The sequence below is a fragment of the Hyperoodon ampullatus genome, assembly GCF_949752795.1.
Source record: "Hyperoodon ampullatus genome assembly, chromosome: X".
NCBI classification, from domain to species: domain Eukaryota; kingdom Metazoa; phylum Chordata; class Mammalia; order Artiodactyla; family Ziphiidae; genus Hyperoodon; species Hyperoodon ampullatus.
The window spans coordinates 37,951,712-37,978,540 of record NC_136913.1 but is presented as its reverse complement, the minus strand read 5'-3'; the positions used below and the strand labels follow the sequence as shown (position 1 = coordinate 37,978,540).

Sequence of the window (26,829 nt, the reverse complement as noted above, 5' to 3'; positions counted from 1 at the left end):
CCATAGATCAGAGTTTCTCAACCTTGGTACTACAAACATTCTGGACTGGAAAACTCTTCTTCCAGTTTTGTGGGGGGCTGTCACGTGCATTGTATGAAGTTGAACAGCACCCCTGGCCTCTACCCCACTAGAAGCCAGTAGCAACTCCTCCTCCTATAGCTGTGACAACGAAAAGTCTCTCCAGATATTGCCAAGCATCTCTGGGAAGCCAATCAGCCTCCTGTTGAAAACTACTGCCTTAGATTCAGTCTGTCATTTGCACTTTTAAAATTATATTAAAAGATGTTAAAGACAACTTGATATACAAAGATTTTCATAATAAATGAAAAAAGCCTTTTATAGAGCAATGTGCATTACACGCATTTAAAAACAGAAGTCTATAACAAAGTCTGTTATTATCCAAGACTTACACAGAACACAAATGATACAATGCTATTTCAATTTAGAAGACAGAATACTCATTTAAAAACTCTAAAATGGAAAAAAACAAAAAAACAAACCCTCTCTAAAATGGTACTTTTTAAATGCCCAGTTTATACAATGGGGTATGTGTGCAGGCTGGTGGCATCTGGTGGGTAGAGGTCAGGGATGTTGCTAAACAACATGAGGAAAGGTGTATGTATAAAGTTGATAATCAGTGTTTATTGGAAAATAAACTGAAATCAACCTAATGGCAAATAGCAGAAGGATGATTAAGTAAATTACAGAGGATCCTTTCAATGGAATTATTATTCAGACATTTACAATGTGATAAATACAGGATATGTCATAAGTCAACTGGAGTGCATACTTCTAATTTCTCCTAGACCCCTTAAAATTATGAAAGGAATAAGAGAAAGCTGCTAGGAATATACGAAAAGACTGAAATATTAGACTATATTACAATTAAGAACATTTTAAAGAGAGAGACCAGCAAGCATTATGTGCCTCCTAAAGAAGAGTACATCACCACCTATGATATATTCTAGCAAAACAACAACAAAAAAGGCTCTGTATCATACTTTTGATATACAGCAAAGCAATAATCAATCCAGTTTCCTCAACAAATAATTTACAAGGAAAAAGTAAAGACAAAGGGGGGAACTGTAGATTCAAAGAGACTTAAAAGACATATGCAACTGATTACAAACTATGGAGCGTAGCTCAAACTCCAAAAATAAGGTATAATCTGAGGCAACTAAAGTTTTATGACTATGTGACAATATTAAGGAATTATTAGTTTTTAGGTATAATAAGGATATTGTGAAGTTTTTCTTTATGTACTTATCTCTAACAGACATATACTAAAGTCATTAAATATGTAAAGGAGAATCCATTAAGAACATTTGTTCAGGGCTTCCCTGGTGGCGCAGTGGTTAAGAATCCACCTGCTAATGCAGGGGACACGGGTTCGAGCCCTCGTCCGGGAAGATCCCACATGCCATGGAGCAACTAAGCCCGTGTACCATAACTCCTGAGCCTGCGCTCTAGAGCCCACGTGCCACAACTACTGAAGCCTGCACGCCTAGAGCCCATGCTCCACAACAAGAGAAGCCACCACAATGAGAAGCCCACACACCGCAATGAAGAGTAGCCCCCGCTTGCCACAACTAGAGAAAGCCCGTGCACAACAAAGACCCAACGCAGCCAAATAAATAAATAAAAATTCCTTCCTTAAAAAAATAAAGAACATTTGTTCATCCAAAGCCACCATACGGTGAGTAAAAAAAAAAAAAAAAAAACAACCACAATTTGCAATACTTGAACTGATAAAGATGACTAGCATTCAGAATATGTCAAGAATTCCTAAGAACCAATAAGAAAAGTACAAACAACTCAAAAGGGAAAAATTAGGCAAAAGACTTTTCACACACACACAAAAGGAGAATAGAAACATATGAAAAGATGTTCAACTTCATTAGTGATCAAGGATATAAAAACCACTACGGGGGCTTCCCTGGTGGCGCAGTGGTTGAGAGTCCACCTGCCGATGCAGGGGACACAGGTTTGTGCCCTGGTCCGGGAAGATCCCACATGCCGCGGAGCGGCTGGGCCCGTGAGCCATGGCCGCTGAGCCTGCACGTCCGGAGCCTGTGCTCCGCATCGGGAGAGGCCACAGCAGTGAGAGGCGCGCGTACCGCAAAAAAAACAACAAACAATACGACAATGAAGTAACATTTCATACCAAGCAGACTGTCAAAACTCACAAATTCTGACAAAAACAAGTGCTGGCAAGGATGTGAAAATCTCAATGGGACTGTAAACTGGTATAACCACTTTGAAGAACGAAGACTGAATTAGAACTCAGACATTGAAAAAACAGGCCAGCTAGACCAGGCAAGTACATAAGTCTAATCAATAAGCTTTGAAATCATTTGGTTGCACTCTATAAAGAACTGCAAAGTGACCTGGACTTCATGCTTCTTTTGAATCATCTTTAGTAGAAAGTTTCAAGACACACTCCATAAGAACGTTAGTTTTATCAACACCTCAAAAAACAGTGCTTGTTACCAAATAGTAAGCGCTCAATAAACATCTATTAATCCAAAGGGGGGGAGAGCATAGATGGAATTATTTTTATATTTAGACTATTATTGTATTTAGACCACTCTTATAAGAGGGGGTGGAGGGTCCAGAGAATGTAATAACAATCAACCTCTTCTTTCTCCTCCCATCATGGTCATCACTGGTCACGTACCATCATTTCATAAGTCATCTCAAAATTAAAAATGAATGGCAATTAACTTTAGAGTACCCAGTAACTGATTCTATTATTTCCTTAGCTGCCTTTGTTGTGCTTCAAACTTAATTTTTCCATAAGGCAGTGATTTACAACTTTAATGTACTTAAGATTCATCTGAGAATCTTGCTTAAAATACGGACTCCCAGGCCCCATTCCTAGCCACTCAGAGTTAATTGGTCTCGGGTAGAAGCCAGTAATTGGTATTATTTTTTCTTCAATTGTGAAATACACATCAAGAAAGGTACAAACATACACATTATACTACATAATGTAAACACCTATGTAACTATTACCCAGGTCAAAAATAATATGGTAAGCAGCACTCCAGAAGCTAGCTGGGTCTATTTCTGAAGTTTATGTTAATGCAATCAAGGTATATGAAATTCTTGTGTGCCTTCATTCCTTTCTTCAACCTTCTGTTTATTAGACTCACCCTTGTGGTTGAGCTGCTCAAATCTGCTCATTCTCATTGTTACGTTTCATTATATGAACATTCCACAATTTATCCATCTTACATAGCAATTTTTAGCTATTATAAACAATTCTGCCACAAATGTTGACTGTGTATACTGGTGTACATATGCATGAGTTTCTCTACAGTATATATTCAGAAGTCAAACCGACTAAGTCATGAAAATCTTACACTTTTCCAGAAACACCAAACTATTTTCCTAAGTGGTTGTAGGAACTTAGGTTCCCACCAGCAGTCAGTATAACTGTTATAACTGTTATTTTTAACCAGATACCTTCATGATCTAATGCCAGTTGTTAACAGAATGCCCCTCTGTGAACACTGCCATAACATCTTGTGTTCTTAGTCCACAAATTCACCAAACACTTGGCTTTTACAAACCCAGCACTAGTAACTGGAGAGAGACCACTACACAATATGGCTTTAAAAAGTGCATGATGGTACCAATGCAGATATGACTGTAGGAGCTCTTGGGCTACCTTTTGAATTACATTTCCATAAAGTCCATGAATTACATTTCCAATTTGCCTGTGCATATCACCCCAGACTATTAAGGTATTGGTAGTCCTTGCTGTTGATTCTTTATTTTTCATTGCAACCAATTAATCCTTCCCTGCAGCCCTACAGTTCACTTGAACCTATAATAAAAACACAAACTGCTAGGGGAAAGCAATCCAAATTGACAACTGAATTAAAAAAAAAATCCTTATTTATGAAGACTATTATTATAAAAATGAACATCAAGATCTCATTGAAAAAGAAAACAATGGTCAATTCCTCTATACTAGAAACTGTTTAATGATTTCCATTTAAGTACTTACTGGGTAAGAACCATTCATAGATTTAATGAATTAATTCTATTAAAAATGAAACTGTACTACTATGTTAACTATTACCTTAAAGCAATCAAAAAGATGATCAAGTTGCTCAGGAGAAAAATCCCATGCCAACTTTGCCAGTAGATCATGTACATTCTTCACAATGGCTTCATGCTTCCCTGCCTATTGAAAAACCAAAGAAAATCAGACCATACTAAAATTTGAACAGCAATAAGTAGCATACACTGTCTGTGGAAAACTACTAATTAATAAAGTATTCCCATCTCCGACTAACTGTGTAACCTAAGAAAATTCCTAATATTTTACATGTTTTAGAACTGCCATCTAAAACCTGACAACTCAATTTCTTGACATACATGGTTAACGTAGACTTTGGGAATTCATGTGAACTTTTATTACAGTTTATTGAATTTAACATGCCAGTTCTAACATTGCAAATTAGGAGAATAAGGCCCACCAGTGGTACTGTTTCAAAACTGGAACCTTAAGCACTCAAAGGCAAAACTGAATGCTTTCTTGGTTTCTACAGACTCAATAAACAAAGCTTTGTAATCTAGAACTCATCAATACTTCCCAAGTGATCCATGAATAGAAACTTGTCATTAAGATAATCAAAGGAATCACATAGTTTCTATCTCTGAGACCAAAGATCACTTATCCTTCTAAAAGCTATTAATCCTTTGGATTATTACAGGTTTTTATAAATAATCTAGTGATTTAACTTTCCTGACATCAGAGTTCTTTGTTTTAAGTATATGAAGAAACCAATTATGGATGTCTTATACTCTTTCAATAGACATTTCTTATTATTTTACGTTTGCCTCTTATTTAAAACCTACATATTGCCAACCTTTACCAAATACATACAGTAGATGTTGGAATATTTTTTATTTTAAAAATATTACTGGCCATCTCAAAAGGATTCTTGACAGGACTTCTGTAAACAATAAGCATCTACCTATACTGAAATTCAGACAGTATAAGTCTTCATCCCATTTAACTACAAGTACTACCATTTCTTTAGTTTTTAGTACATTTCTTTTACAAACCAAAGAGCCACCATCTTAAATTCCTTACCTGCGCTGCCCAGATATTATCAAGATCTTGTAAGGTCAGGGCCTTTTCTTTGATGACAAAACGAAGAATCTTCTCTAGCTTTTCTACATACTGTGGTTGATGAAGACTATCTCGCAAGACTATTGATAAAATATTGTTCTGCTGTATCCACTCCTAAATAGAATTCAAACACTTGTTTCAAAGCTTCTAAAAATATATACAAAGTATTGTTCACACTTTTAGCTTCCAGGTTTTTTTTTTTTCTTTCTTTCTTTCTTTCTTTTTTTTAGTTGCAGCATGCACGTGGGATTTAGTTCCCCAACCAGGGATCGAACCCGGGCCCCCTTGAATTGGGAGCGCAGTCTTGCCCACTGAACCACCAGGGAAGTCCCTGTTCACACTTTTAAACATTAGTAGGAATTTAAAAACTCAAAATATGGGCTTCCCTGGTGGCGCAGTGGTTGAGAGTCCACCTGCCGATGCAGGGGACACGGGCTCGTGCCCCAGTCCGGGAAGATTCCACATGCCGCGGAGCGGCTAGGCCCGTGAGCCACGGCCACTGAGCCTGCACTCCGCAACAGGAGAGGCCACAACAGTGAGAGGCCCGCGTACCGCAAAAAAACAAAAACAAACAAAAAAACAAAACAAAAAAACCCTCAAAATATAATGCACTAATGTAACATGGTTATGTGTTCTTTTGATACAAAATTATGAAAAATCACAATAATTTCATGGAACTTAATTTTGCACATACAGAAATGTTTCCATGAATTAGAAACAGTGAAGTCATTAAAAAGATTTTACTCCAGCATTTACTCAGAAAATTATTATTTAAATGTAGCAACTGGGCTTCCCTGGTGGCACAGTGGTTAAGAATCCGCCTGCCAACGCAGGGGACACAGGTTTGCGCCCTGGTCTGGGAAGATCCCACATGCCGCGGAGCAACTAAGCCCGTGCGCCACAACTACTGAGCCTGCACTCTAGAGCCCGCGAGCCACAACTACTGAAGCCTGCGCACCTAGAGCCGGTGCTCCGCACCTAGAGCCGGTGCTCCGCAACAAGAGAAGCCACCGCAATGAGAAGCCCACGCACCACAACAAAGAGTAGCCCCCTCTCGCCACAACTAGAGAAAGCCCACGCACAGCAACGAAGACCCAACGCAGCCAAAAATAAATAAATAAAATAAATTTTTAAATAAATAAATGTAGCGATCACCATGGTTTAGGTATGGTGGGTTATAGGACCTATTTTAGGATCTTTAGATTTTTTTATACCAGTTTTGATTTGGGTGAAAAGGTACTTTTTACTTTTATTTACTAACCAATTACACTATTATTGCTTATCCATTAGCTTTTTAATCTTCTCAACAATCCTAATGAAGGCTGTATTACCCTATTACGGAAAAGTAAACAGGCTCAGAAGTGTTGGAACCAGAATCTGAATCAAGGCTGAAAGCTACCGAAGTCTGTGTTTCTCTAACACTATGCTATATTGCTTGACGGGTATTTATTTAATATTTAAATCAACAAAAGAAAACTAACTCATGATACAATACAAAGGTAACAGTCCATATTGTATGATTTTACACTATTCAACTTAATGAGAATAAAAAGTACTTAGCCCCAAAATGTGCTAGAGAAAGGAAGTACACTTCTCAGCTGGTAAAGGTCCTTTTTTACTTCTAATCTATTACAGACAGATATTTTTGTAGAATACAATTAAAATGTGGCAATATCAAATTGCTACAGAAGTTTCTAAACACTCAATGCCATCTGCCATATTCATCTAGCCTTGGCAATAGCTCAAGGACCAGAACCAGACCTCAGACCACACTGAGTAGCTCTGTGCCCGACTTTCCACAAGGTGAACAGACAAATCAGATACACAAAACTAGATGTCTACCACCTGACCCCCTAACACAGGGCCAATGTGTCTAGGCATCCTCCACATACTTTTTATCACATTCTAATCACTGTTTTCCCTATTAAACTGAGGCCTCCTTGAGGTCAAGGACAGTTCTTTTACAGATGTCTCCTCAGTACCGTCAGACAGTATGCACTAAAGTTATTCAACCAATATTTAAGTAGCATTCTTATTCATTTTAAACTATAATATATGTAAATTATCTAGGGTAAATAAAGTTTCCTAAACTTACAACATCAAAATGATGTAAATATAAGTGCTTAAGCAAAGTCCTTACAATGATGACAAAACATTAACTCATGTGTATCTTATTCCAATAATTATATTTCCTATTTTAAAATCTTTAAGTGGAATTCGTCAAATGAATAGGCCACTTCATTCAATAGGTACCAGATACTACCCAATCTATTCCCCAAATCACCTATATTTACTCAATTTCAACCCCCACCCGACAAGCTAATAATTACTTCAGAACACCTACATTCGGCAATAAGCTTATAAAAGATGTGCTAAGCTATCCATTATCATCAAACAATTATATATCACCAAATATACCAAATAATAAACCATGTTATCACAAAAAGTTCTCAGGATTAACAGTTGTAAATCAATCCAAACACCTCCCAATTTCATTAACATTACTAACTTTAAGTAGAGCTATTCTGATTTTTGCCTTAGATAGATTCTTATTCATGAAAGTAGAATCAAAGGACTTACTGCCATTCGTTCAGCTGTGAGCCATTCTTCCTCCTCAGGGTTACCATGCCGATGAGTGTAGTATGATACACTAGATATCACTTTATTAACTTCATTAAGTGCATTCATCTTTCCATTAAAAGAAGAAATTTGCAATAATCTGTAAGAGAAATTCAGTGTTAAATACGATTCTAAACATTCACATAAATAATTATTTCAAGAGGTAAATATCTTACCTAAGTATCATTTTTAACCTAAATATTTCTAAATTTTTTACAGTTTCTTCTTGTCCTGGAACCCTTGAAGCTAAATTTTTCAAAGATTTAATAATCATTGAAAGAGCATCATTTTTGGCTTCATTCTTTGCTTCTTTTTTCAGTTCTTCATCAGTTAAGTTTTCTAAAAACTGTGGAACCATTTCTATTATTGGAAGGAAGTACTTTTTCACTGTATGAAGAGTGAGAAACTCATAGCATTGTCCAAATGGTCTGAAACAAGAAAGACAAAAATCTTTTAACATTCAATTTCTTACAATTCAACTAGGATTGAACTCAGACTGTACCTATTACTTTAAAACAATCTGGGGACTTTCCTGGTGGTCCAGTGGTTAAGACTCCGCACTCCCAATGCAGGGGTGCGGGTTCAATCCCTGACTGGGGAACTAGATCCTGCATGCTGCAACTAAGAGCCCGCATGCTGCAACCAAAGATCCCGCGTGCCGCAACAAAGACCCAGCACAGCCAAATAAATATTTTTTAAAAATAATAATAAAAAATAAAAAAATAAAATAAACCAGAGTAATTTCCTTTAAAAAATAAAAAAAATCCAAGTTACCAGCTAAAGAGAAGAAACCACATTTGAAAAAAGAAACAACTTTTATCAAGCAATTAAGTAGCAATTTCTATAATGCACTGAAGATTAATTTGAAAACATAACTTACTTAATAAGGGCTGCAATTATTTGAACATTTAATGCTGATCCATTAATAAAACGATCATGCAAAATCTGAAACCCATTTAAAGTGCCGAATTTGTTGAGAAGATCCACGAGCCAACCCTGCAACAATACAGTTAATAAAAAAGTTAACTTCCTGCTTTTGGGGGGGAAAAAATGCTATCTGAAGTAATTTCTTGATTGAAACATACTAGAAACAGGAAATTCAATAAAAGAAAATTATTATGTAAAACCATCTTTGAAAAAAGACACGAAATATTGCATATTATTCACAGTAATCCTGTCTGTGAGAAAAGCATAAGTAGTAGATCACTAGGGCACAGTTGTTTGTTTGTAACGATATAGCTGGTGAACAGGAATTAGAAGCCACGCTTCTATCTCAGAGATCCCACCATATGAGAATACCTTATTATCTGAAGGTATTTTAAAAAACTTAAGGGGGTAAAAAGACTCTTTAAAAAAAAGATATTTGGTAACCTAAGAGATTGCTTGAATTTATTTTTTGTTGTAGTTGTGAATAACTACAAACACCCTAGAAATACAATAATCTTAAAGCCAAAGAGTGACCTATCCATTAAAAACTAATCCCTGGTATTCTATTTTTTGTTCCTAACTAGAACATGCTGGTTGATGCTTTGTTTTGACTCATGTGAATAAACCCAGTTCTCATCTTAGAGGTACCACAATACAATAGTAATAATTATCTTTCAACCTCTTTAAGGGATGGCAAGTAACTCACAAGTACAGTGCAGCTGGGATAGGCAAATTAAAAAGGAATCAAAAGCTTATACAGATAAAAGAATCAAATGTATCTAAAGAGTCATGTACTTAAGACAACCTTTAATTCCTTGCCTTCTTCTAAAAGGCCACATTTTGGAAGTCACTGAGGGAAGAAAAACAAGAGGGGGAAAAAGGGGCACTTTCTCTACTTAAGTCTTAAGCAAAAATAATTTCTACAGCTATTCAAAAACAAACAAAAAGCAGTGTTCAGGACAAAGGGAAAACACTAAGTAAAAGGTAATTGCTTTAAAGAGACACTATGGTAGTTCTGATATGATTTTTATGAGACTCTAAATCAATTAAATTCTCAAATAAATCAACTACCGTATTTCTATGTAAGTTCATTATAATGTTTTCCTTTTTATTTGGCCTTAAAAGGCTAAATCAAAACAATTAAAACTCTGATTCTTACAAAGAAATCTGTTGAGATAAAGTCAGATACAAAAGAATTTATGTCAATTTAATTTTCATAAGGTATTTTAAATAGACAAAACTAAACTACAGGGATTATGGACATGTGCTTGAGTCCAGCTATAAAGAAAAGCAAGGAAATGATTTTATTAGTCAGGACATTACTTAATGTTAGGAAGGCCAGAGGGGGCAATGACTGGGAGGGAGTGTGGAAGGGGGCCTCCGGGGAGTGACAATGTACTATTTTTCTTGACCTGAGTGGGTTACATGGATGCTCATTTTGCAATAAATCATTAAGCTATTTAAAAAAAAAAAATTAAAAATCTGAGCATTTAATTCACCAGGTCCCTTCTGGCATTCAGCAATTCTAAGAAAGTACATACTTATTATGTAATGTATTTTTATTTCTCCAGTAACTGGAATGAGACAATTAGGTTGATATACTCAACAGTTATGTATATATAACACAGTATATGTATGTGCACAAAGTAAAGAATCAGTCTAAAGCTAATCTCATATGTTTTCAGCTGCAATGTACACTTACGCAATTAGGAATACTCAAAAATTAATAATACTCAAGAAAAGCTAGGCTTCAAAGATATTTAAAAATGTCTTCAACCAGAAGCCATCCTAAATCAACTTGTACCCTTTCAGACTCTTAAAGATTACTATTGACCTACAGAGCAAAAAATTAGGTAAAATTAAAAAAAAAAATACAGGTATATTTTAGACATTGCCATTATTTAAATATTAATTTGATTTACTCAAACAAAAAAAGCCTGAAGTGGCAACAATAGGAACCTTGGGAAATACCAGAAATTCTCAGCTCTAAGTTCAGTAAGTTTTGATGATTTCCACTTTTAACAGAATAAACCAAATATATATATATGTTCAAATCTTCCTGTTTTTTTAAAAAATAAAGTCATCAATATTTAAAAAGTCTTCCTAAATTCTAAAGTTTAAAAATTATATATGGTTAATTATTTAATATTTATTAAAAGAAGTACAGCTTAGGGATGCATTTTTTAATGTACATTCTGTTTATGCTGGCATAGAAAATTTACATTGGAGAACTTTTATGTTTATGTATACTATATATATTTCATTGGTATCTGTAAGTTTTGCTATTTTGCTTTCATTTGTAATTTCTATAGCTTTATGACACATTAGCCAGGCCTTGGTCAAAGAAGTAATCTCCTACTCTACTCTTATTTAAAAGGAAAAATATGCTCTGTTTCATACCAACCCAAATTATGACTACTTCCCAAGAGGCTGGGCAGAAGACAATGGGGACTAACTACATGGAGAAAGCCAAAAATATTTTTAAGTTAAAAAAAAAAAATTACAAAATAATGCAAAATCCCTTTAAGAGCAATGTGAAATTACCCTCCTCCATGTTAACAGTAGGTTCAGATCATTTAAAGGTCTATAGCAGAGCAAAACAACTGTAATATTTAACTTTGAAAATAACAAACCAACACACTTTTGGTGATCGAGGGTCTGGAGAACGAGCAAAGAGTTCATCTTCAGGCAACTGAACATTTGAGGAAACGGATTCACATGGACGTGTACCATTGTAGATATGGAATTTGCAATGAGGATTTAAGGCCATGGAGAGAAGTTCTAGAAGTGGAAACCAGTCTTGGGACAACTTGGCCACACATAGCTCCACCAGGCGATGAGTATTGTTGATAATACACCTCTGTTATATACAGAATAATTAATGAGATCAAACCATCCCGAACAGAAATATCTTCTGATCTTGATTAATTATATCTTAATAATGACCTCTCAATTGTACTATACCGATCATTTGAGTTATGTTTAATTTTACTAATATTGGGATCAAATTGATATATCAAAAAAGAAATTAGCATTTACTTTACAATTTATATAGTACCTACTTACAAAAGCTATTTGCAATGACTTACAAAATGAAGTAGGCACTGCTCTATGTCCCCAGACAAGATGCAAATTACCGCTGCTTTCTCTATGCAATTTTCCGACTAGAGGCAACAATTCTAAAATCTAAACAATGTATCATCAAATATCCCAGGTGGAGTAGGTTTGCTATCTACGCCTCAATGCAAAAGTCTGATACCACTCCCAAAGTTTCCATTCTATACTTAAAAACTTACATGTTGAATTAGAAGATGTTGGTATTTTTATGCTATGGTTATATTTGAGAAATAGTTCACAGGGCATAAAAATATGCCCTGATTCACAATTTATAACCATATTTCCATATTATAAACAAGAACAGAGACTTGGAGTAATTATGATACTTCAATCTAAAAATGCACATTTTTCACTTTTTAAGATCTCTGGAATCTGATTGCATCACATAATCAATGCATAGTGCATTTACCTAGACTGAAGGTATTTATAGAGATTTGTCTTGGTTTCTGCCAGTCATCTGGGGACACCACCAACCTGAGACCACTTTAAGTTCCCCATTTGATATTTTTTGTATCACAACTCTGACTTGAATTCAGGCTTCAAAACTGTTTGAATACTGGCTTGTGGTTTAAGTTTTTAAGAGTTATTTTCCCCCTCTACCAGGTGCCAAAGTTGAAATGTGCAGGTTTCTTTGGTGTTTCTTTCTGTATGTTAAGTTTATCTCTCTGCATTGACCCTTTGTGTCTCAGATAATAGATTCCCCATCTTGGGTGTTTTCCTTCCTCAGTGGTACATAAAGTGAGTGAGTGGTGCATTTCACAACTGTCATATTTTCAGTGAAATATGGTCACTTGTCAAAAGTCACAAGGCACTTGAGAACCAAGGAGACAGATTAAACCAATGTTTTCTAACTCTAAATCTCACACTCATTCTAAATGATCATGCTTCTTTCAACAAAAATTATAATGAAAAGTATTTTTAAAGTTTCTCATTTTAAAATCCTTTAATTAATGGATCAAATATATAACCAAATATACTATATAAGAAAACACACTCATCACTACATAAATCTGATTTTTAAAATTCAAATGAAAGACTCACATGAATTTCAAACTTCCAGCCACTCACTGCCTCGTCTGTAAGGATTTTAGTGAAAGATATTGTTAGCCCATCTCGAAAAAATCGCTGACATGCTTCACTTTTAACATCAAGGCCTAAGAAAAGGGAGAAAAATTAATGTAAACAAAATATTTCTCTGGTTGTCTTACAATGTCCAATTACATGATAAAAAGTAATAATTGTAAAATATTCAGTAACAGCTAACAAATGCCGACTAGCTTTGGAAAAAAACTCACAGCATTACGTATAAGAGGTCAAAAAGGTAACAGATTCAGAAACAAAAATAATCTTCAATGAATTTCAAAAATAGTTAACTGTATAAAAGTACATTAATCCAAGTAATATTAAGATGAATTGAAACTATTTCAAATTATGACACTGGACCAACCTTAAATACAAAATGGTTATGAGTACCATGTGATAGGGGATTTAAATACTTCACAGTATTTTACTCTCTGACAACAAATCTTAAAATTTTTTAAATGATGTTTTTTGGGGACTTCCCTGGTGGCGCAGTGGTTAAGAATCCGCCTGCCAATGCAGGGGACACGGGTACAAGCCCTGGTCCAGAAAGATTCCACATGCCACAGAGCACCTAAGCTCGTGCGCCACAACTACTGAGCCCGTGCTCTAAAGCCTGCAAGCCACAACTACTGAGCCCGCGCGCCTAGAGCCAGTGCTCCGCAACAAGAGGAGCCAACCCAATGAGAAGGCCGCACACCGCAACGAAGAGTAGCCCCCAATCGCCGCAACTAGAGAAAGCCCGCACGCAGCAATGAAGACCCAACGCAGACAAAAATAAATAAAATTAATAAAATTTTTTAAAAAAGTGACGTTTCTCAGCTATTTTTAAAATCTCATTTTGGTTGTACATTATCCATTTGACATCAAATACTATTCTACTATTCTACAGAAGAGTTTCATTGATTAAAGATAAATTATCATCTTCCATATTAGTCTCTTCCACTGGCTCAACATCTATGTTTCTTTATATCTTTATTTTATTTTATTATTATTATTTTTTTTTGTGGTACGCAGGCCTCTCACTGTTGTGGCCTCTCCCGTTGCGGAGCACAGGCTCCAGACGCGCATGCCCAGTGGCCATGGCTTACGGGCCCAGCCGCTCCGCGGCATGTGGGAGCCTCCCAGACCGGGGCACGAACCCGTGTCCCCTGCATCGGCAGGCGGACTCTCAACCACTGCGCCACCAGGGAAGCCCTATATCTTTCTTTTAATTTCACCTGATTTCAGAAAGGCAACAGAGCTACATGCCCCCAGACACACAAAATAATCTTTAACTCTTGATGACAAAATGAGAAGCCATTCAATTTGAACATAAGAGTATTATTCGATTTTGGTTGTACAACAGACATGACATTTAAGCCCAGTACTGTAGTTTAAAAAATCTGAACCTTGCCTAAAATTAAAATAAACCACGGTCCCAAAGAAATATGGGGAGGAGGAGGGGATTGCATGTCTAATGAATGTCAATGATATTAAATGAAATACCATTGTGTGTTTTTACCTATCACTGTACAGTCAGGACCTAAAACATGTCTAGGACAGAAGTCTTCAAAAATTTGCTGAATTGATGAATAAATGTGTAAATGAACAAAAGAAATTTGAGTGGTGAAAACAATGGTAATCTGATATGCATTTTCATAGCTCATTAGATTGGTTTTCTAAGATTAGTAAAGTGTAACGACACATTCCTTAAATGAAGGAGGGTAATTACTCTAAGACAAAGGAAATTTTACCCTTGCCGTGGAATGAGACAGACTTAAGCAAGGTACTAAAGACAATAATTTTTACAACATTTAATTTCAATTGTGATAATTCCTATTGATAATTAGAACATATCCATGGCTACCCTATTTCAGAAATTGAAACATTATTGCTGTTTATTTTAATCTCCAATGCCTTAAAAATGAGTAGATATTACAATAGTAGCTCTTTGCTAAGAGAATTCAATTGCACCTAAAGAAAACTAGTCACTGAAAAAAATAATGATTAATTCCAAAGTTAAGCTTTTACTTCTAGACAAGAATAACAGCATGACTCCTTTTTATTGGGTTATTTTTTTAAAAAAACACAGGACCTCATCTTTCAGGTCTTTTTTTCTTTTAGAGAAAATCCAAACCTTTTCTGTGTATTAAAGAATAATCAACACATAAGCTAGACAGTTTAAATATGAATATATACAAATTTTATGTATAACTTCAGGAAGTTCACAAACATCCTTGAAGGCTGTCTGAAGGATATGAACCCTTGCTCTAGGGACAAATCATAAGCCATAGCAAGAAAACTTAGTTAAATGTTCTAGTCTAGGAATACACAGAAAAAGCCTTCAGGCATGAAGTGAAACTATTAGCTAGTACCATACCTTATGGAAAGCTTAAGACCATTTAAACTTACCTTTTTTACTAAGATCAATAGCAGCTTCTAAAAGCACTTCTAATTCCCCTTTCGGCAAAACTGGAACCACCCATCGAGGCCTAAGAGTTTTAATAATATAAAAAGATGTTTATTGGTTGAACACTGAAAGAGGCACTATAAATGAGTTACTAATTACAATTACTCACTTAGCTCACCATGAAAATATTAAAATGAAACTAAAATATTAAAACCACAAGGTTGGCAGAACATCTGCTTCGTGGGACTAAGCATCATCTGTTGTCTCTACAAACAAAAATTTTTTAAGGAACTGTCAAACAAAAGATATAGCAATGAGAGAAGGGAAAATAAAATTATTTTAATAACAGAATATAAAACTACTATAATAATCAAGTATGACTAGAATATAAAACTACTATAATAATCAAGTATCACTTAAATGGATACCTATTGTTAGAGTTCATAGGAAAGTGTTCTTTCAGGATTCAGGTTAAAGGAGACATGATGAACCTCTTAGTTGTCATCCACTTCCTCATAAAGAAGAAAAAATCTAGGTGGCAAATGACTAATTTCTGCCTCATCAACTTTTCCTGAAGGTTAAGTTAGACGTAGGTCTCCAAGTCTTTATGCCTCCACAGGCACCCTCCTCCCTCAAACAACGATGCAGCATACACCCAGGTGGTGCTTTCTCTGCTCCCAGTGCCAGCGGCCCAACCATCTGGGAGTCCATCCTCTTCCTACCCCTTCATCCCTCACTACCACCCAACTTAACCAGTGCTCCAAAAAACCCCATTTTGATAAAAAGTGCTCCATGACCACATAATCTATTAGAAACCAATGTATACCACCCTTTCTCATTGTTTTTATTTACATAAAAAAACATCACTTGTGTTTCTCTCCCCTTGCAGATTTGCTAACATGCAACTTTGCCCTTGAGTGAGCGTAAGAAGTACACTTTATCATCAGCAACCACTAGACAAAAATTGAAAAGTAACAGTACAACCTTTTGCTATGATAACTCTGCTACAGAGAATGGGCAGGGACATTACAACTTTATACAACTGTTTGTTTGTTTGACCAATTCATTATATACCATTACTACAGGCATCTGTCAAAAGAATCACATTAATGTGTTCTTTCAAACATACCTTTAAAAACAATGAGTTAAATATATATTTATTAATAGGAAAAATATTTAAAATAAATGAAGTGAGGAAAACAAGTTATAAAATGATATTATAGTAAGAATTCCATATTTGTACAGAAAGCAGCACATATGATAATAAACAGAAAGACAACCTGGAAGAATGTACACCTTACTGTTAGTAGTAACTTTTGGTTGGGAGGTGTGTATCTACAGAGGAAATTACAAAGAACATTACTGACATAATATATTTCTATGTTTAACAAGATGTACTTACATTATATTACTGTAATCAGAATGTTTTTTTAAAAACACAAAGGGTTTCTATTTCCCCTGACATTATATATGTAATGGTGTTAACTGACTTTTAAAAAGTAAACTTACTAAGGCAAGTAAGTGCCTATAAGTGTATTTTCATTACTTTTCTTTTGGGGGGTTGGAGGGATGTGTCACACCTCCTTAGGACTCACTTGTTGAGCTCACAGCCTGGTAAAGACCAGAGACATGCAGGATGGTTCCCTGAAATGCTCTTCCCTTATCTTCTTTAAATCTTTTCCTTCCCATACACACAAGCTTAAACTTTCATACTCTCAGAGTCTTACACCAAATAATCAAAGCATGGGACGGGGGCTTCCCTGGTGGCGCAGTGGTTGAGAGTCCGCCTGCCGATGCAGGGGACGCAGGTTCGTGCCCCGGTCCGGGAAGATCCCACATGCTGTGCAGCGGCTGGGCCTGTGAGCCATGGCCGCCGAGCCTGCGCGTCCGGAGCTTGTGCTCCGCAACAGGAGAGGCCACAACAGTGAGAGGCCCTCGTACCGCCAAAAAAAAAAAAAAAAGCATGGGGCGGGGAGGTGGGTGTGGGTGAATGTTTGTACTATGAGTATGAAAATGTATACTCTGAACCACTCCCCTGAGATGAAGATCAGGAGAAACAAATAGCTGAGATGGTTAAATGTCTCAAACTAATCAAGGGTTCACAAGGGGGCAGGCTCTGAGGAACTCAATCTTCTTATGACCTGGTTTACCTCAGAGCCATGCAAAAAGTATTAAAGTCATCCAGTAACCCACATGCCAGTAAGGGAAATCACACATACGGTTCTACTTCAGTAACACACCAGCTAGGGTGATCATCATTAATCTGAACACTTTATTGACACTGATACTTCCTTTCATTTTTTAAATCCATTAAGAACCATGAGTTGCAAAGTACTTGGCAATGACTAAGATGTTAAGGCTATTTAAGGAGGCAGTATGGTTACTGGGATATTCCTATCCACTCTTCCTCTTTTCTTAGTACTAATCACTGTGCTGAAATACTTTTGTTTTTCCTGGGTATGACACACATTAAAAAGCAAAACAAAATCAACTCACCTATTGATCATGTCATCCAACTTTGCCAGGTCAGTATGTGGAAATGCAGGTTCCTCATCTTCAAGCTGTGGTGGGGCATCAACTTGACCTTGTTCATCTGGGGGAGTTGCCGGGGAATTTTCATTGGAAGAATCAGGCGATGAAGTCTTAATTAAATTCAAACACCAACACAGATTAGGGGGAAATAATGTAAGCTTTTAAAGAAGATATGATCATTGTAAGTTTATGATGTTTCAGGCAGTCTCTGTGCTACTATGCTTTAAAATAATTTCATTTAATCCTCAAGAGCCTAAGGAAGTATTCTTCTGCCACTTAACAGATGAAAAAAACAAACTCAGACAATAAGTAATTAGCCCTAGGTCACATAGCTCCAATTCTGTGGTCAGGATCTGAATCCAGGTCTAATTCTAAAGTTTGAGTTCTTATCCACAGTGTATACTGCTTCTCCACCTACATTTCCCATTGTATGAGCCCTTCATGATAGAAATTATTGTACACATTTTACAGATTAAAGTTTCTGACATAACATTTATTTTTCATTCTGAAGAGAAAAAATAAATTTTATTCCACAATTCCCCTAGTCTCCAACTATTATCCAAACAATTAAAACTTCATTGTGGTTTCTAAATAAGTCACATCATTTTCAACTAATAAGGCTAATTTTATTCTTTCATTCTTCATTCTTTGTGCTTCTTTTTCTTTCCCCCATACTTTAGCTGTGTACAATATTTCCACAATTAAGTGAATGAACTTTTATGACCCTTATTAATTTTGAAAGCAGATGGTATTTTTCTCTTTCAAATTGAGACTAATCTAAATTTTAAGCTGACTTTTACTCGTATATTCTTGTATTTTCTACCTACTGTAGGTGGATGGCCCTTTTAAAGAAGGCCCCTTTCCCTATCATTTTAGCATTTATTGAACAGATGCATAAATAAGTACTTGTATTGAAGATAGGTGGGTATACCACCATTAATATATTCTACTTACAAAGTTTATATATGAACTCATAGAGCCAATTTGCAAGTAAATAGCAAACTTTTACTTAAGATGGCGAACACTACGCAGGTGCTATAGGGCTAGCTTCAAGGCAAAAATCTATAGAACAGAATTCAAGTTTTAGAAGCCCAATAGAAATATTTGCATTTCAAGTATGTAACTTAGGAAGTCTGCTTCGTTACTTTTTAAAAAGGCCCATTTCCCCGGTATATATGTATTATATACATGCTCACAGAAATCCTAAAGACAAAAATAACAATTAAGATACCCGCAATACCACACCAACAGATAAGCACCAATGACATTTTCAATTATTTCCTTGCAGTTTTTCTTCTGTGACCCCCCAAAAATCCTGTCTATATATATGTATAAATTTTCAATAAAATTGGGGTTATACTTGCTTAAGTCTGTGTCCTTTTCCATTCAACATTTGAGTATTTTCCCACATCATAAACAATCTTTTTTAAAGAGTTGATTAATGGCCACATAGTATTAAATTAATTAAACAAAATTAAGGGACATTTAACATTCTGCAATTTTTATTGCTAACATAAAACAAAACTATACTGAATCTTTTATACATAAATATTTGTGTTGAACTTCAATTTTTCCTTAGGACAGAAACCTGGAAATATAATTACTACAACAACAGTATAAATTATTTCTTTTAGGGCTACTGACATATATTTTACTGAATTCCATTCCAGAAAGTCTGCACCCTCCCAAGAACATCTCCCAAGAGTGTTCATCCCATAGGGCCTTTGCCAAGGCTGTTTCATTTATCACTGAGCTTTACTATTATATATACTAGAGCCTAAAATTCTCTCCTATGGGAACACCCTTTTAAAAACTATTATAGATTAAGTGAAAAATCTGATTGGTTTTAGAAATTCCCTTTATGCCAATATGAAAAAAGCATTTTCAAAGTAAGCCGTAAGTTGGGTAGTGATTAATGCTATGGTTGCTTCCTCTTGGTCCAGTAAGTGTCAAATCTTCTGAAATAACTAAAATCCTAACATTAACAAGTAGAGAATAAGAAAGTGAAAGAGAGATTCTACAGATAGTTAAGAATGCAATTTGTGGGAATTCCCTGGCGGTCCAGCGGTTAGGACTCCATGCTCTCACTGAGGGCCCGGGGTTCAATCCCTGGTTGGGGAACTAAGTTCCCACAAGCCGAGTGGCGCGGCCCCCAAAAAAGAAGAATGCAATTTGTTTGTTCCTTTTTTTGTTTTAATTATCATTCATCCTCAAAAATGTAAAGAGCTATTTAAAGGAAGAGGACATAATGCAGATACATAATATTAAGCTGAGTATCACAAACCCAAGAGCTCTTAGAATTATCAAGTACACCTTAAAATAAAAGTAAGGTTAGAGGTTTAATTTCTGTCTAAAGCCATGCAAACCACAAACACTGCAGAAGAAGTTAAAAGTCCATGCATGATGCAGGTATGAAACAGAAAAGAGACAGCAAAAGATACTGGAACTCAAGCTACAAGCTCCTGGTTTAAAAATATAAATCTCTGGCATCCAACACAAACTTTAGACTATGTTTAAAGAAACATGAGTACTGGCTAACAAATTTATGACACAGGAAAGACTTAACAACTCTGTCCAAGACTCGTGACCATATACAAAGTATTACATGTCCTAAAAGTGGGAACTGGAGAGGAAAAGGAATAAAGTTGACATTTATTTGGAAAAAAAAACATTAAAACCTGACGTGCTCACTTCTCTAAAATGGCAGAGGGAGAGGATGAAAGGGGGAAGGGGGGAGGGAGGGAAAGTGCACGAGCGCACGCGCACACGCAGCTCTTTCCTATCATACCTGTAATAGAGAGAATACGTAATCTATAATAGCCGGACAATAAGAACTTAACCACAAATGACAAATGTAAGTACTCTACAATAACAGTACTTTTGCCTAAAAACTTATCCATACAGAATTCTACACAAACATGTACCACCTGTAAGCAGCAAGTTTGTGATTCACATGCATGCACCTCAGCTACAAATTCACCTCTAAGTGCTGTTTGAGCTGCATATCACAAGTTTTAATGTTTGTCTTATGTGGTTTAATATGTCCCAGTATAAAATTACATACAATAGAAGGCTGAAAATTAATTATCTAAACTTACATTTCAAGAAATGAGAAAAAGAGCAGCAATCCAAACCCAAAAGAAGTAAAGGGAACAAGAAATAAAGAGTTAAAAGCATGTAAGTGGGAAGGGCGGAGAGAGTTAAAGCCAAAAATTAGTTTGGGGGAAGGTTTGATGAAATTGATAAATCCTTTAGGAAAGAGTAATCAGGAGAGAGAACACAAATCAGCAGTATCAGAGATGAAAAAGGAGATGTTACCACAGACCCTAAGACATTAAAAAGATAATAAAAAAGGATATTATAAAGTTTTACTCCAATAATTTGACAATCTAGATGAAGTGGACAAATTCCTTGAAAAACACATTACCAAAAGCCACCAGGAAAAAAAAAAATCAGAAAATTCCCCTATTAAAAAAAAAAAGGTGGATCTGCAATTACAACCGTTCCACAAATAAAGCCCCAGACCAGATGGTTTCACCAGTAAAATCTAAATAATTAATGAAGAAATAACTGAAGTCTTATACAAATTCATCCAGAGAATAGAAGAAGAATACTATGAGCTTTGAGGCCAGCATAAAAATCTAGATACCAAAATCTACTTTAAGCTCTTTGCAAACATTATTTCATTTGATCCTCTTAATGATCCTACGAAGTAGTTATACTATTATTATCCTTATTTTATAGCTAAAAAACTGAGGCTTAAAGGTCATATAATTTACCCAAAGTCATAAAGCTAGCATGGTACAAAGCTAAAATTTGAACACAAGCAATATGACTTGAGTCCATACTCTAACCATAGGCTACATCAAATGATTTAATGCTTTGCTCTGGAATTGACACAGGGCTTAAATACTTGATTTTAATGATTACTGATAGTATGAGACACCAGGAAAAAAAGGGGGGAGGGGGACCTGCATACCCAAGCATCACCATCTACAGCACTTGAGTTTCTTGTTACTGTGTAAGACCTATGTTTATATTTCTTAAAATAACAGTTTTATGGTTACTTCACAAATTATTCAGAACATGCTCCATTATTTAATATCCCATAATAGACACATCAATGTAGCTTTAACTAGTATCTTAAATGTCCTACCTGATTCTGTTGGAGGGGGGGCTGAGACTGTCCATCAGGAGCCTGGCCCTGGCTGTCATTCCCTCCTACTGGAGAGCCACGAGTCGTGGCTGTCATACTCGACACAGGGCAGATCTTTGCAATTTTGTCTGCTTATGTAGTTGTCTTGAAAAAAGAAATTATAGTCCACTTATAGAAGATGAAGTACCAGCATTTGTCAGTCTTAAAAAGCTCCAATTCAAGAATAAACCATCTTGCAGAGACCATTGCATAACCTACAAGTAGAAGAAAAAAAGCACATTGTTTTAGACATAAAAAACATGAACTAAGGAATTGTTCGAATTTAATATTACCAGTGAATCTAGTCAGGAGAAAGTGGCTATATAAAAGAGAGGACAAAGCTGAAAAGCTCAAGTTTCATTAATACTACATTTAACTTAATAAACTGATAACAGTACATCAGCAGTTATGTCAAGAAAACATACAAGTATAGCCTTATAACATTTCAGTTTCTTCCTGGGATTCCAAAGACATTATCAAGGTATTCACTTAGTTGTCATTTCGATTCAGTTATGGAGTGGCAAAACTGTCTTCAATTTGCTAATGCCTTGAATATACACATTCCTACAATGTATTTAAGACATAAACCAAGTAATAAAATCTGATTGTTAACTGTATACTACTCCTCCGATATGACCTATTTTGTCAAATGACCTTGACTCTCCCCTTTTGGGAAGGTTTTTGGCCACAGACACTCCCAGAGCCATGACAGGGCTACAGATCCAAACTGTTTAACAATGGAATTCCTCTTTGCAGAAATCTAGCAAAGGTGTATAGAGGAATACCACCAAACCCTCAATTCTACATTCTTAGCTGTGTAGTAAAATCATCCAAAGTGCTTTTAAAAACACCAACGTCCAAACCCCTCTCCAGACTGAATAAATTACAATATTCGGGAGTTAAGTCTAGGCATCAGTTCTTTTCAAAAAATCTCCCCCATGACTTATTCTAATGTACCACGAGATTGAGAACCTCAGCTGACTGATTTATAGATATTTGGTTATAAGGCAACCACACTTCCATTTAGTCCATGGTATTTACTTCAAGCTTAAATATAATCACTTAACCCAGAGATGGCGTTCTAACAAGATTTTCTTTCACTTATCAAATTGGCATAATAAAAAGCTTAAGACCGATAACATCGGGTACTGGGGAGGCTAAAAACAGAAAAATCTTTAATACATAAAGTGGAAAAACAAAAGATAACATGGTTGAACAGCCTCCCTTTCACTTTTGTTTTCCATTTTTATACAACCTACATACACTAACAAAAAATTTTATGTGAAGTAGACAATTTTAAAACCCAGAAAAACCCACCTATCATTTTCTTCAGCCACTTTGGGTTGGCTGGCATTTTTTTTTCTTACCACTCAAAATATCAGCTAACCAATTCAACTTCATTCTCTCTACTTCAAATTTGCTCCAATCTCTTTCTTTTGATCCCACTGCTCATGATCCCCAATGAATGATGCTCCCTCAATCTTTTCCCGGAAACCTTGTTCTTAGCCTATAAATATGCCTGAATCTTTGTTACTGAAATGAAAAATCACCAACCTCTGTCCTTCCCTTTCCCCCCAAATCTTAAAAAGAATGCCTCTGCTTCTCCCTTCCCTTTCACTTTTTCCACTCTCTCTCTCATCATCTAGCTGTATCTAAGCTATCAAAACTGTTTTAAGCCACTGGGTCTTAACTGAGGTCTATGGATAGGTTTGAGGATTAACTCCGGTAAAATTACATGCAAAGCTTTGTAAATAGGTACATTTGGGGGTGGGGGAGGTCTGGTTCACAGATCACCAATGCTCTACTAACTGACAATTAACTGGTAATCAAATGACTGCCCCTTGCCGTTCACCCTGTTTGCCCTCTTCTTAGCGTTAGCCACAACTGGCTGCCACTACCCCCACCTCCCTTCTTGAAGGTCTGAGCTTTCTTGGCTTATACAATCCTGGACTCAAGTTTCCTTTCCTTTCTACTTCTTTTCAAAGGGGAGGGTAGAGAACAGTAGGTAGTAGTGATGTCAGTGACAAGTACAGTTTTCGACACTGAAACAGAGGTGAAAACACCCACTAGACAATTGACTCTGTAAGTCAGGAATTGAAGGAGAACTTGGGGGTCTTGAACAGAACGCTAATGTTCACAAGAGTGGGAGATGGATTCATTAGTATCATCTGGGAGCCCCCCGAATACACACCTCCTTCTGAAAGTGAGGGGGTCACAATCTTGGGGGGGTGGGAAGAAATAGCATAATATATTCCCAAGTGTCGAAACCCTGAGGCACACCAAAATTAAAGTGGTGTTTCAGTAAGTCTAAAAAATTAATTCTATTATTTTGTCCACTAAACCAATGTTATCGCTATTCAAAAATAATTTCCGGGAAGCAACCCAAGGATGAATGGATAAACAACATTTGGTATACACATACAATGTAATAGTATTTAGTGTAAAAAAGGAAGGAAATTCTGACTTGGATGAACCTTGAGGATGTAATGCTAAGTGAAATAAACCAGTCACAAAGGGGCAAATATTCCATGACTCCACTTATATGAGGTACCTACAGTCAGAGAAGGAAAGTAGAAGGGTGGTTACCAGGGGTTGGGAAGAGCAGGAAATGGGGAATTATTGTTTAATGGGTACAGAGTTGCAGTTTGGGAAGATGAAAAGTTCTGGAGATGGATGGTGGTGATGGTTGCACAATGTTAATGCACTTAATGCCACTGAACTATACTTAATAATGGTTAAAATTGTAAATTGTTTATATATTTTTCCCACAATAAAACACACACACACACACGGCACTAACTGCTCTCTTGCTTTGCACTCCTTTAACATTAGATTATTTGAGTTAAAACATCTTAAAATTATATTCTCGTGTTGTTTTGTTTATGCTCAACATTGTTCCATCTGTATGCATCCCAATAACTCTCCATCCATAGACAAATCAAAAATATCTGGCAAAAGTCAGAGGACAAATTATTCTAGACAAAAGCATTCTGTGGTAACTAAGGGACTGTCTCTTTCAACAAAATAACATTAAAGTAAATGGAAAAGGTGGCAGTCTGAATGAAACCTCTCCCCAAACAAAATACCTTTCTCTCAGACCACAGAACTAAATCACCTTCTGCTTCTTGCAAAGTATTCCACTGGCAAAGCCTCAAGCTGCTTGCCATCCCTATCCCTTATATACTCTCACCTTTCTGTCTCTTGGTTTCTCAGTTTCTTCTACCTCTAAGTTCCCCATATTTCTAGATTTCCAACGCTGCTGGGCAGGTACAGCAGGTCTCAGCATAGCATACTCTGCTCTATTCTGCTGTTTTTAACAGTCATCTCTCTACCATCACATAAGAATTGGATACGTTTTCCTTAATGTGCTAGGCTGAGAGATTAAGAGCAAGACAGAGGAATGGAGCAAGTAAAAATAACTTCTGGATTCAAACATAACTCTTGTTCAAAATCCCACCTCTGCCCCTTACAAGCTGCCCTATCTTAAAGGCCAGTAACAACTACTCTAATTTTCCAGATCTTTAAAACTGAAACAATGCTACCCACAAAAATGCCATGAGGGGACTTCCCTGGCAGTCCAGTGGTTAAGCCTCCAAGCTCCCAATGCAGGGGACACGGGTTCGATCCCTTGCTGGGAAACTAAGATCGCACATGCCGCACAGTGCAGCCAAAAAACAAAAACAGAAGTTAAAATGGTAAATTTTACATTATGTACATTTTACCACCCAAAAAAGGGGAGAACAGATAACAATTGTTGGCAAGGATGTGGAGAAAGTGGGACCGTCATACACTGTTAGCAAGAATGCAAAATGGTACAGCCCCTTTGAAAAACAGTTTGGCAATTTCTCAAAGAGTTAAACATAGAATTAACAAATGACCCAGTCATTCCACTCCTATGTATATATTCAAGAGAAATAACATACGTCCACACCAAAAACATGTACACAAATGTTTATAGCAGCATTAATCATACTAGCCAAAATGTGTTAACAACCCAAATGTCCATCAACGAATGAATGAACAAAATGTGGTGTATCCATACAAAAGAATGTTTTTCAGTCATAAAAAGCAATACAGTTCTGATACATGCTACAACACGGATAAGCCTTGAAAACATCATGCTAAGTGAATTAAACCAGATACAAAAGGACAAATACTGTATGGTTCCACTTATATGAATATCTAGAATAGGCAAATTCATAGACAGAAAGTAGAGGTTACCAGGGGCTGGGGGAAAAGGAAGATAAAGAATTACTGGATAACAGTTAAAAATTTCTGCTTGGGGTGATGAACAAGTTTTGGAAATAGTTGTGATGGTTGTACAACACTGTGAATGTAAATAATGCCACTAAATTGTACACTTAAAAATGTTAAAGTAGCAAGTTTTGTGATATATATATATATATTAACACAATTTAAAAAATTATTGACAGGACAAAAACCATTGAATTGTACACTTTAAATGGATGAATTGTATGGTATGTGAATGTCTCAATAAATCTGTTAAAAGAATATTAACAAAAAACACAGTGGAAAAAATGATTAAAAGGAATTAAAATACATTAGAAAACATTAACTTAAGGCAAAAGAAATCAGTAAAGGAAAAACAAAGGAACAAAAAAGCCATGAGATATAGAAAACAATGTAAAATGGCAAATGTAAATCCACCTATATCAATAATGACATTAAACGTGAATGGCTCATAAAATCCAATCAAAACACAAAGATAGACTGGATTTAAAAAGAAAGATCCAGGGACTTCCCTGGTGGTCTAGTGGGTAAGACTCTGCATTCCCAATGCAGGGGGGGGCCTGGGTT

At 36.1% G+C, this 26,829-nt stretch overlaps 1 protein-coding gene across 4 annotated transcripts in view; it reads right to left on the bottom strand.

The window, feature by feature from the left end:
- USP9X (ubiquitin specific peptidase 9 X-linked) overlaps window positions 1-22,068 on the bottom strand; it is a gene marked incomplete at its 5' end in the record, with an annotated part of 93,711 nt that extends 71,643 nt beyond the window's left edge. For all 4 annotated transcript variants that reach the window (XM_079727685.1, XM_079727687.1, XM_079727684.1 and 1 more), the window contains 10 exons: window positions 4,091-4,195; window positions 5,111-5,263; window positions 7,730-7,868; window positions 7,945-8,196; window positions 8,649-8,764; window positions 11,337-11,555; window positions 12,854-12,966; window positions 15,287-15,366; window positions 17,781-17,926; window positions 21,973-22,068. In XM_079727685.1, coding sequence (XP_079583811.1) covers window positions 4,091-4,195; window positions 5,111-5,263; window positions 7,730-7,868; window positions 7,945-8,196; window positions 8,649-8,764; window positions 11,337-11,555; window positions 12,854-12,966; window positions 15,287-15,366; window positions 17,781-17,926; window positions 21,973-22,068 — 1,419 coding nt within the window. The remainder of the gene's footprint in view (window positions 1-4,090; window positions 4,196-5,110; window positions 5,264-7,729; window positions 7,869-7,944; window positions 8,197-8,648; window positions 8,765-11,336; window positions 11,556-12,853; window positions 12,967-15,286; window positions 15,367-17,780; window positions 17,927-21,972) is intronic.
- Between the last annotated feature and the right edge of the window lie 4,761 nt (window positions 22,069-26,829).